Consider the following 12,500-nt stretch of genomic DNA (forward strand, 5'->3'; position numbering starts at 1 on the left):
TGCAATATAACCATCACCGTATTTTCCGGACTAGAAGGCGCACTTAAAATCCTTCTTTCCCCTCCAAACTCCACAGTGCGCCTTATAACCCGGTGCGCCTAATGTACAGAATCATTCTGCTTGTGCTTACCAACCAGGAAGCTACTCTATATGGTACATGGTGTAATCATAAGTGTGACCAGTAGATGGCAGTCACACACATGAAATACTACACTGCAATATGATGGCAGTCACACATAGTAGATACATGTAGACTGCAATATGACTCAAGTAAAAACCCACATTTTATACTGTATGTTCCATTGAAAATATAGAACATTACACACGGCGGTCAAAAATCTATCAACATTTTTTGGTATGACTTTGGTAAGCTAAGAAGCCACACCGCTTGATAGATTGTACTGTGCTTCAACATAATAGTATTATTATGCTGTGTGTATAAGGTAAGACATTATCTGGCCTTTTGTTTCACAATATTATGCAAAAGCAACTTTTCTTACCTTCTGGTACCGGCTGATCTGTATTTGGGATCTGCATAATTCCTAAAAATCCGCCTTGATAGTCTGTGGTAACACTGTAGTCAATAAGCTTCTTCTTTTTCTCTATCTTCTTGTTATGTGACATTCATCCTCCACTGTTGCCATTTCTAATATAAAGTAGTGTAAAGTTCTTACTTTTATCTGTCAGTCAACTCACCATGAAAGCACTAAAACATACCGGTGTAGTGAGTTGACATTATCTTTTACTTATTAGAGAGTTGCGGTCACGGGACACATTTGGGGTGTTGTTGTTGTTGTTGTTGTTGCACTAGTGAGCCACGGATGAGGAGATGCTGCAAGGAAGCACCCTGACATGTTATGTAGACCACAAGGAAGTCTTTTACCTTTAGAAAATAATCATAATAACATGACTCCTTTAATGTGCCTCATAATCAGGTCTGCCTTTTCGAGGAAAATGATCCAAAATAGACCATTGATCGCCAGGGCGCCTTATAACCCGGTGCAGCCTATGGTCCGGAAAATACGCTATATCAGACATCTTTTACACCTCTTATTTCTTATCTAATTGTCAGGTGGTCCTGTTAAGAAGGCAGCAAAGTGTGTGAAACATCTACTACTGAGTGTGAGAGCGAGTGTGTGCACCCTGGGTACCTGAGCAGGGTTCTAGAGAGCGAGTGTGTGCACCCTGGGTACCGGAGCAGGGTTCTGGAGAGCGAGTGTGTGCACCCTGGGTAACTGAGCAGGGTTCTAGAGAGCGAGTGTGTGCACCCTGGGTACCTGAGCAGGGTTCTAGAGAGCGAGTGTGTGCACCCTGGGTACCTGAGCAGGGTTCTAGAGAGCGAGTGTGTGCACCCTGGGTACCTGAGCAGGGTTCTGGAGAGCGAGTGTGTGCACCCTGGGTACCTGAGCAGGGTTCTAGAGAGCGAGTGTGTGCACCCTGGGTACCTGAGCAGGGTTCTAGAGAGCGAGTGTGTGCACCCTGGGTACCTGAGCAAGGTTCTGGAGAGCGAGTGTGTGCACCCTGGGTACCTGAGCAGGGTTCTAGAGAGCGAGTGTGTGCACCCTGGGTACCTGAGCAGGGTTCTAGAGAGCGAGTGTGTGCACCCTGGGTACCTGAGCAGGGTTCTAGAGAGCGAGTGTGTGCACCCTGGGTACCTGAGCAGGGTTCTAGAGAGCGAGTGTGTGCACCCTGGGTACCTGAGCAGGGTTCTAGAGAGCGAGTGTGTGCACCCTGGGTACCTGAGCAGGGTTCTAGAGAGCGAGTGTGTGCACCCTGGGTACCTGAGCAAGGTTCTGGAGAGCGAGTGTGTGCACCCTGGGTACCTGAGCAGGGTTCTAGAGAGCGAGTGTGTGCACCCTGGGTACCTGAGCAGGGTTCTAGAGAGCGAGTGTGTGCACCCTGGGTACCTGAGCAGGGTTCTAGAGAGCGAGTGTGTGCACCCTGGGTACCTGAGCAGGGTTCTGGAGAGCGAGTGTGTGCACCCTAGGTACCTGAGCAGGGTTCTAGAGAGCAAGTGTGTGCACCCTGGGTACTTGAGCAGGGTTCTAGAGAGCGAGTGTGTGCACCCTGGGGACCTGAGCAGGGTTCTGGAGAGCGAGTGTGTGCACCCTGGGTACCTGAGCAGGGTTCTAGAGAGCGAGTGTGTGCACCCTGGGTACCTGAGCAGGGTTCTAGAGAGCGAGTGTGTGCACCCTGGGTACCTGAGCAGGGTTCTAGAGAGCGAGTGTGTGCACCCTGGGTACCTGAGCAGGGTTCTAGAGAGCGAGTGTGTGCACCCTGGGTACCTGAGCAAGGTTCTGGAGAGCGAGTGTGTGCACCCTGGGTACCTGAGCAGGGTTCTAGAGAGCGAGTGTGTGCACCCTGGGTACCTGAGCAGGGTTCTAGAGAGCGAGTGTGTGCACCCTGGGTACCTGAGCAGGGTTCTAGAGAGCGAGTGTGTGCACCCTGGGTACCTGAGCAGGGTTCTAGAGAGCGAGTGTGTGCACCCTGGGTACCTGAGCAGGGTTCTAGAGAGCGAGTGTGTGCACCCTGGGTACCTGAGCAAGGTTCTGGAGAGCGAGTGTGTGCACCCTGGGTACCTGAGCAGGGTTCTAGAGAGCGAGTGTGTGCACCCTGGGTACCTGAGCAGGGTTCTAGAGAGCGAGTGTGTGCACCCTGGGTACCTGAGCAGGGTTCTAGAGAGCGAGTGTGTGCACCCTGGGTACCTGAGCAGGGTTCTAGAGAGCGAGTGTGTGCACCCTGGGTACCTGAGCAAGGTTCTGGAGAGCGAGTGTGTGCACCCTGGGTACCTGAGCAGGGTTCTAGAGAGCGAGTGTGTGCACCCTGGGTACCTGAGCAGGGTTCTAGAGAGCGAGTGTGTGCACCCTGGGTACCTGAGCAGGGTTCTAGAGAGCGAGTGTGTGCACCCTGGGTACCTGAGCAGGGTTCTAGAGAGCGAGTGTGTGCACCCTGGGTACCTGAGCAGGGTTCTAGAGAGCGAGTGTGTGCACCCTGGGTACCTGAGCAGGGTTCTAGAGAGCGAGTGTGTGCACCCTGGGTACCTGAGCAAGGTTCTGGAGAGCGAGTGTGTGCACCCTGGGTACCTGAGCAGGGTTCTAGAGAGCGAGTGTGTGCACCCTGGGTACCTGAGCAGGGTTCTAGAGAGCGAGTGTGTGCACCCTGGGTACCTGAGCAGGGTTCTAGAGAGCGAGTGTGTGCACCCTGGGTACCTGAGCAGGGTTCTGGAGAGCGAGTGTGTGCACCCTAGGTACCTGAGCAGGGTTCTAGAGAGCAAGTGTGTGCACCCTGGGTACTTGAGCAGGGTTCTAGAGAGCGAGTGTGTGCACCCTGGGGACCTGAGCAGGGTTCTGGAGAGCGAGTGTGTGCACCCTGGGTACCTGAGCAGGGTTCTAGAGAGCGAGTGTGTGCACCCTGGGTACCTGAGCAGGGTTCTAGAGAGCGAGTGTGTGCACCCTGGGTACCTGAGCAGGGTTCTAGAGAGCGAGTGTGTGCACCCTGGGTACCTGAGCAGGGTTCTAGAGAGCGAGTGTGTGCACCCTGGGTACCGGAGCAGGGTTCTAGAGAGCGAGTGTGTGCACCCTGGGTACCTGAGCAGGGTTCTAGAGAGCGAGTGTGTGCACCCTGGGTACCTGAGCAGGGTTCTAGAGAGCGAGTGTGTGCACCCTGGGTACCTGAGCAGGGTTCTAGAGAGCGAGTGTGTGCACCCTGGGTACCTGAGCAGGGTTCTAGAGAGTGAGTGTGTGCACCCTGGGTACCTGAGCAAGGTTCTGGAGAGCGAGTGTGTGCACCCTGGGTACCTGAGCAGGGTTCTAGAGAGCGAGTGTGTGCACCCTGGGTACCTGAGCAGGGTTCTAGAGAGCGAGTGTGTGCACCCTGGGTACCTGAGCAGGGTTCTAGAGAGCGAGTGTGTGCACCCTGGGTACCTGAGCAAGGTTCTGGAGAGCGAGTGGTGCTTCCTGGTGCTGCGGCGAGCAGCTCGCTGGCCCTTAACGGGCACCGTGTTAATCCGCTCAAAATGTACCCTCCTGCTGACGTCGGCGGGTGAAGGAAGGTGCAGAAGAGGGAAGAAGAAGTAGGAAAAGAGAAAAGAGAAGAACGGGCAGTGAGAAGGAAGCAATGGAACTTCTCATTCAGGAGAAGGACTTGTTGATCACAGGTCAGGGCAGGTCAGGGTCATGCAAGGTAAGCGAGGTCAAGTTGTTGGTCAGAAGCAGCCATGCATCAACACAGAAGGTAAGCGAGGTCAAGTTGTTGGTCAGAAGCAGCCATGCATCAACACAGAAGGTAAGCGAGGTCAAGTTGTTGGTCAGAAGCAGCCATGCATCAACACAGAAGGTAAGCGAGGTCAAGTTGTTGGTCAGAAGCAGCCATGCATCAACACAGAAGGTAAGCGAGGTCAAGTTGTTGGTCAGAAGCAGCCATGCATCAACACAGAAGGTAAGCGAGGTCAAGTTGTTGGTCAGAAGCAGCCATGCATCAACACAGAAGGTAAGCGAGGTCAAGTTGTTGGTCAGAAGCAGCCATGCATCAACACAGAAGGTAAGCGAGGTCAAGTTGTTGGTCAGAAGCAGCCATGCATCAACACAGAAGGTAAGCGAGGTCAAGTTGTTGGTCAGAAGCAGCCATGCATCAACACAGAAGGTAAGCGAGGTCAAGTTGTTGGTCAGAAGCAGCCATGCATCAACACAGAAGGTAAGCGAGGTCAGGTTGTTGGTCAGAAGCAGCCATGCATCAACACAGAAGGTAAGCGAGGTCAAGTTGTTGGTCAGAAGCAGCCATGCATCAACACAGAAGGTAAGCGAGGTCAGGTTGTTGGTCAGAAGCAGCCATGCATCAACACAGAAGGTAAGCGAGGTCAAGTTGTTGGTCAGAAGCAGCCATGCATCAACACAGAAGGTAAGCGAGGTCAAGTTGTTGGTCAGAAGCAGCCATGCATCAACACAGAAGGTAAGCGAGGTCAGGTTGTTGGTCAGAAGCAGCCATGCATCAACACAGAAGGTAAGCGAGGTCAAGTTGTTGGTCAGAAGCAGCCATGCATCAACACAGAAGGTAAGCGAGGTCAGGTTGTTGGTCAGAAGCAGCCATGCATCAACACAGAAGGTAAGCGAGGTCAAGTTGTTGGTCAGAAGCAGCCATGCATCAACACAGAAGGTAAGCGAGGTCAAGTTGTTGGTCAGAAGCAGCCATGCATCAACACAGAAGGTAAGCGAGGTCAAGTTGTTGGTCAGAAGCAGCCATGCATCAACACAGAAGGTAAGCGAGGTCAAGTTGTTGGTCAGAAGCAGCCATGCATCAACACAGAAGGTAAGCGAGGTCAAGTTGTTGGTCAGAAGCAGCCATGCATCAACACAGAAGGTAAGCGAGGTCAGGTTGTTGGTCAGAAGCAGCCATGCATCAACACAGAAGGTAAGCGAGGTCAAGTTGTTGGTCAGAAGCAGCCATGCATCAACACAGAAGGTAAGCGAGGTCAAGTTGTTGGTCAGAAGCAGCCATGCATCAACACAGAAGGTAAGCGAGGTCAAGTTGTTGGTCAGAAGCAGCCATGCATCAACACAGAGGGTAAGCGAGGTCAAGTTGTTGGTCAGAAGCAGCCATGCATCAACACAGAAGGTAAGCGAGGTCAAGTTGTTGGTCAGAAGCAGCCATGCATCAACACAGAAGGTAAGCGAGGTCAAGTTGTTGGTCAGAAGCAGCCATGCATCAACACAGAAGGTAAGCGAGGTCAAGTTGTTGGTCAGAAGCAGCCATGCATCAACACAGAAGGTAAGCGAGGTCAAGTTGTTGGTCAGAAGCAGCCATGCATCAACACAGAAGGTAAGCGAGGTCAAGTTGTTGGTCAGAAGCAGCCATGCATCAACACAGAAGGTAAGCGAGGTCAGGTTGTTGGTCAGAAGCAGCCATGCATCAACACAGAAGGTAAGCGAGGTCAGGTTGTTGGTCAGAAGCAGCCATGCATCAACACAGAAGGTAAGCGAGGTCAAGTTGTTGGTCAGAAGCAGCCATGCATCAACACAGAAGGTAAGCGAGGTCAAGTTGTTGGTCAGAAGCAGCCATGCATCAACACAGAAGGTAAGCGAGGTCAAGTTGTTGGTCAGAAGCAGCCATGCATCAACACAGAAGGTAAGCGAGGTCAAGTTGTTGGTCAGAAGCAGCCATGCATCAACACAGAAGGTAAGCGAGGTCAAGTTGTTGGTCAGAAGCAGCCATGCATCAACACAGAAGGTAAGCGAGGTCAGGTTGTTGGTCAGAAGCAGCCATGCATCAAGACAGAAGGTAAGCGAGGTCAGGTTGTTGGTCAGAAGCAGCCATGCATCAACACAGAAGGTAAGCGAGGTCAAGTTGTTGGTCAGAAGCAGCCATGCATCAACACAGAAGGTAAGCGAGGTCAAGTTGTTGGTCAGAAGCAGCCATGCATCAACACAGAAGGTAAGCGAGGTCAAGTTGTTGGTCAGAAGCAGCCATGCATCAACACAGAGGGTAAGCGAGGTCAAGTTGTTGGTCAGAAGCAGCCATGCATCAACACAGAAGGTAAGCGAGGTCAAGTTGTTGGTCAGAAGCAGCCATGCATCAACACAGAAGGTAAGCGAGGTCAGGTTGTTGGTCAGAAGCAGCCATGCATCAACACAGAAGGTAAGCGAGGTCAGGTTGTTGGTCAGAAGCAGCCATGCATCAACACAGAAGGTAAGCGAGGTCAAGTTGTTGGTCAGAAGCAGCCATGCATCAACACAGAAGGTAAGCGAGGTCAAGTTGTTGGTCAGAAGCAGCCATGCATCAACACAGAGGGTAAGCGAGGTCAGGTTGTTGGTCAGAAGCAGCCATGCATCAACACAGAAGGTAAGCGAGGTCAAGTTGTTGGTCAGAAGCAGCCATGCATCAACACAGAAGGTAAGCGAGGTCAGGTTGTTGGTCAGAAGCAGCCATGCATCAACACAGAAGGTAAGCGAGGTCAAGTTGTTGGTCAGAAGCAGCCATGCATCAACACAGAAGGTAAGCGAGGTCAGGTTGTTGGTCAGAAGCAGCCATGCATCAACACAGAAGGTAAGCGAGGTCAAGTTGTTGGTCAGAAGCAGCCATGCATCAACACAGAAGGTAAGCGAGGTCAAGTTGTTGGTCAGAAGCAGCCATGCATCAACACAGAAGGTAAGCGAGGTCAAGTTGTTGGTCAGAAGCAGCCATGCATCAACACAGAGGGTAAGCGAGGTCAAGTTGTTGGTCAGAAGCAGCCATGCATCAACACAGAAGGTAAGCGAGGTCAAGTTGTTGGTCAGAAGCAGCCATGCATCAACACAGACGGGACAAGTCTCCTTTTAAATCAAGCTCACCTTTTTATGGTCTGAGTGATGGACGACTGGCGTTGCAAAACGGGCCGCCGGGCGTCCAAGAAGTCTCGGGGCGGGGGCTGCAGGTGCGAGGTCTCCACCGGCATGCTGATGCTGCGCAGGAAGCCCTGCCTCTTCATCGGCTATTTGGAACAGAAAGTTACATGTCAAGTCATTCTTTTTTTTCCTGTATTTTCTTTATGCGTTCCATCTTAAAAATAAATATGAATACCTGTCAGGTGTCGAGAATAACAATAAAAAAGCTATATATAAATAGTATGCATAAATAATAATGGATTAGCATACATACATACAGCAGTTGGAATTGTTATAGAAGTGTCTTTTTTTAATTCAATGTATCTATATTAGTTTTTGTAGTCATTGAAGGTAACTGTAGGGCTGTTTTAAAATATTGATATTAGTTGATATTAGAATGGATTAAAATAAACAATAAGACCTAATTTAATAGATTATTATTATAGACCATATTATAATTAATTTTATATTACAAATCCATTTAAATGATACATATAATATAATAATATATACGTGTTATTTTTAGCAACCTATTTTATTCATATCAATTATATTCTGTGTTAAGTTCATTTTAAGGCTATTGAATGCAATTTAATATAAATGATATTTGCAAAAGTTTTTGAAAAGTCAGCAAGTATGCTATCTTTAAAACTATCATTATCAATAATATGTAGACTGATCTATCTGCGATGAAGTAGCTACTTGTCCAGGGTCCACCCCGCCTTCCTCCAGAGAGCAGCCGGGATAGGCTCCAGCCCCCGCAATCCCGAGTGGGACAAGCGGTAGATAATGGATGGATGATTTCCAAATGTAGGCTCAGCAAATGTGAGAGCAAAGTCGTGCAAGATTTAAACAGAATTATCTGCAACACATGATTACTTATAATCCTCATCTCAATATCTTCTCTTTTATTCATCCATCTTGATACCTTTCTGCTAATTGTGAGGCTATTTTAATATTGAATTAGCAAAAATGGGAAAATAATGTCAGTAAGGTATGCCACTTAAAAGAAATATCTTAGAATACATCATTTTTATTTTGATAGAATTGTTAGAGTTCTTTGTACGGCCAATTGCCATCTAGTGATTGTTCTCCTTGCGACACATCCTACTTCTTGTTGTCATCATCCATCCATCCATTTTCTACCGCTTGTCCCTTTTGGGGTTGCAAGGGTGGCTGGCGCCTATCTCAGCTGCATTCGGGGTACACCCTGGACAAGTCGCCACCTCATCGCAGGGCTTGTTGTCATCAATGAGTGGAAAATGGATGGATGCAAGTTTGCGCACCTGAAGAAAAGTGGGAGGCTCGTCCAGCGACACCTGAGCTGCAGGAATGTCCAGTCGGAGCCAGGGGGGCTTCTTCCTCTGCAGGCTGCTGGTGCTCTCCCGCCGTGGTGCTTCTGCCATCTTGGGTGTCGCCTGCCAGCTGCACGAGGAGACCGCCGTTTCATTTGTTAGCTTTTGAAAGAACACAGAAGGCATCACAACAAAATGCAGCGTCATTGCAGTTGCTTGTAGTACCGACTGACGCCACAAGAGGGCTGTGATGTGTACAGTACACATCAGTATTTTGACACATGTCTGCTACTGTACATGACCTGAACTTTGCAACTAAAGCGCTTTTTTGCTCAAAGGGAAATAGTGTCAGAGCCTAAGAAGTGTGAATGCACACCTCATGTCTTTTACTGACTGACTGGAATGTCCTCACCTTCTTTCACTGCCACACAAACACTCTGCACGCGCCCTCAAGCCTTCGCCGTCAATCAAAACCCTTTTGCGGCGGACTCGGCAGCTCACGTCCTCACTTCCCTCGAGTTTAAAGCAACAAAAGTGACCACATGTGACTTTGGTTGCCAATACAACTCACCACAAGGTCCTGATTTAGCCTGACTGAATGGCGGGAGGACAGCAGCGGAGGTGAAAGAGACAAAATCACTGACTACACACAACACACTAACTACACTGACTACACACTAACTACACTGACTACACACAACACACTAACTACACTGACTACAAACTAACTACACTGACTACACACAACACACTAACTACACTGACTACACACAACACACTAACTACACTGACTACACACAACACACTAACTACACTGACTACACACAACACACTAACTAAACAGACTACACAACACACTAACTACACTGACTACACACAACACACTGACTACACACAACACACTAAATACACACAACACACTAAATACACACAACACCCTAACTACAATGACTACACACAACACACTGACTACAAACTAACTACACTGACTACACACAACACACTAACTACACTGACTACACACTAACTACACTGACTACACACAACACACTAACTACACTGACTACAAACTAACTACACTGACTACACACAACACACTAACTACACTGACTACACACTAAGTACACTGACTACACACAACACACTAACTACACTGACTACAAACTAACTACACTGACTACACACAACACACTAACTACACTGACTACACACTAACTACACTGACTACACACAACACACTAACTACACTGACTACAAACTAACTACACTGACTACACACAACACACTAACTACACTGACTACACACAACACACTAACTACACACAACACACTAACTACACACAACACACTAACTACACTGACTACACACAACACACTAACTACACACAACACACTAACTACACTGACTACACACAACACACTAACTACACTGACTACACACAACACACTAACTACACAGACTACACAACACACTGACTACACACAACACACTAAATACACACAACACACTATATACACTGACTACACACAACACACTAACTACAATGACTACACACAACACACTGACTACACACAACACACTAACTACACTGACTACACACTAACTACACAGACTACACAACACACTAACTACACTGACTACACACAACACACTGACTACACACAACACACTAAATACACACAACACACTAACTACACTGACTACACACAACACACTAACTACAATGACTACACACAACACACTGACTACACACAACACACTAACTACACTGACTACACACAACACACTAACTACACTGACTACACACAACACACTAACTACACACAACACACTAACTACACTGACTACACACAACACACTAACTACACACAACACACTAACTACACAGACTACACAAAACATTAACTACACTGACCACACACAACACACTGACTACACACAACACACTAACTACACTGACTACACACAACACACTAACTACACACAACACACTAACTACACTGACTACACACACCACACTAACTACACTGACTACACACAACACACTAACTACACTGACTACACACAACACACTGACTACACACAACACACTAACTACACTGACTACACACAACACACTAACTACACTGACTACACACAACACACAAACAGATAATGACTCCCCTTACAGGACCGAGAGCGACATCACCATAGCATCATCTAGGACACACCTGGGCAAACTCAGGCACATATGCTGCCAAATCATTTGTTTAGATGTTTAAGATGTAAAGGGTAGCTGCCTTCATCATGTGACCTCATCTTTTATAATCACCTCACTATAGTCTTCAACTATACTAAGTCGTTACATGCTTGGAATATGCATCATATACTACTTACTATGTCATCTAATTACTTACTATGCTCATATACTTACTTACTATGACCATCTACTTACTTAATATGCTCACCTAATTACTTACTATGGTCATCTAATTAGTTACTATGGTCATCTAATTAGTTAGTATGGTCATCTAATTAGTTACTATGGTCATCTAATTAGTTAATATGCTAATCTAATAAGTTAGATCCACCCATGGCATTTGTTTACATTGTGACGGCGGTGACAGCATGTTTAGATATTCCTCATCCTCCAGTGATAATGATACATGTAGGAAACTTACTTTTTTTGTTGCCATTGATACCAGGATTAGTGGATTTAGAAGTAGCTAAAACACTGTGGATGGATGTTAGCTGCATGTTTTAAAGCAGCTCTTCCTGAGGGTGTTTCAGTGTTAGAACTTCACCTTTATCTTGACTTTTTACAGCAAAATACATCCATTCTCCCTTTTCTGTCTACACAATGTGTCTGCTTGCAAGTACTCTGTGTGTGTGCGCTGCCATACATGCTCCTCTGCTGGTAAAAGCAGCAATGACACGATCTGATGACGACAGATGAGGGGGTGCGGGACCGTTACTTTTTAGAGGCGGTATAGTACAGAATATGATTCATTAGTATCGTGGTACTATACTAGTACTGGTATACCATACAACGCTAGTAGATATTGATAAGTTGTTAAATTGTTAACAAATGTATTTCGATGATCAATCATGATCAACAAATGAAATTCTTTAAGGAAGTTGAAACATAAGGTTTTACCAAGACTGGCCATGTATTATCGTGTTGATACCAACATTTGAGTGAGAGAGAAGCGATGAGTACGACTGTATTGTCCCCAAATCACGTGGCTAGAATCCCTTCAAGTAATAACGCCAATGGGCGGACAAAGGATGCAGGAGCAATGAAAAAGGTATGACAAGGTAATGTCCTCCCTTGACAAGCAGAGATGTCCTCGCTGCAGATGGAATGTACACTCAAGATGGAGGATTAGCCTCTTTCAGCATCTGCTCACTATTCAGATAACTGCAAAAGCCCTAATCTCACTTTCAAGGTGACGGCGTTCCATCAGCATAGTTTACCTTCAGCCAAGGATGATTTCATCACAGCTGAGGATTTGTTTGGACTTCCAGAAAGCGGGATGGAAATAGGGATGTAGCGCTTTGCTCAGCAGACACACTCTCTGTCCTCACCGGGCCTCAAACTACTTCCTCGACAGGGAGGACAAAGCAGACTAACCATAGAGCTGACATCTCGCCAGGTGCACACACGTCCGGCCAGCTCCCACTCACAGCCACTACTAAGTCTTCAAGACATGCTGCATATAGTCCATACACAACTTGAAGACATGCTGCACATAGTCCATACACAACTTGAAGACATGCTGCACATAGTCCATACACAACTTGAAGACATGCTGCACATAGTCCATACACAACTTGAAGACATGCTGCACATAGTCCATACACAACTTG

The 12,500-nt window shown here is 47.4% G+C and overlaps 1 protein-coding gene and 1 pseudogene across 2 annotated transcripts in view; both read right to left on the minus strand.

The window, feature by feature from the left end:
- The window catches only part of rhbdf1a (rhomboid 5 homolog 1a (Drosophila)), an 85,403-nt gene extending 76,575 nt beyond the window's left edge, over window positions 1-8,828 (minus strand). The window contains exons 1-3 of one of the 2 annotated variants that reach the window (XM_061905050.1): window positions 8,642-8,828; window positions 7,323-7,462; window positions 3,924-4,025 (exon numbers count right to left, since the gene is read on the minus strand). In XM_061905050.1, the coding sequence (XP_061761034.1) occupies window positions 3,924-4,025; window positions 7,323-7,462; window positions 8,642-8,761 (362 nt within the window). In that variant the 5' untranslated portion in view covers window positions 8,762-8,828. The remainder of the gene's footprint in view (window positions 1-3,923; window positions 4,026-7,322; window positions 7,463-8,641) is intronic. The other variant, XM_061905051.1, reaches the window with a different exon arrangement.
- The window catches only part of LOC133555748 (serotonin N-acetyltransferase-like), a 446,295-nt pseudogene that overhangs the window by 112,601 nt on the left and 321,194 nt on the right, over window positions 1-12,500 (minus strand).

The sequence above is a fragment of the Nerophis ophidion genome, linkage group LG07 (genome assembly GCF_033978795.1).
Source record: "Nerophis ophidion isolate RoL-2023_Sa linkage group LG07, RoL_Noph_v1.0, whole genome shotgun sequence".
NCBI classification, from domain to species: domain Eukaryota; kingdom Metazoa; phylum Chordata; class Actinopteri; order Syngnathiformes; family Syngnathidae; genus Nerophis; species Nerophis ophidion.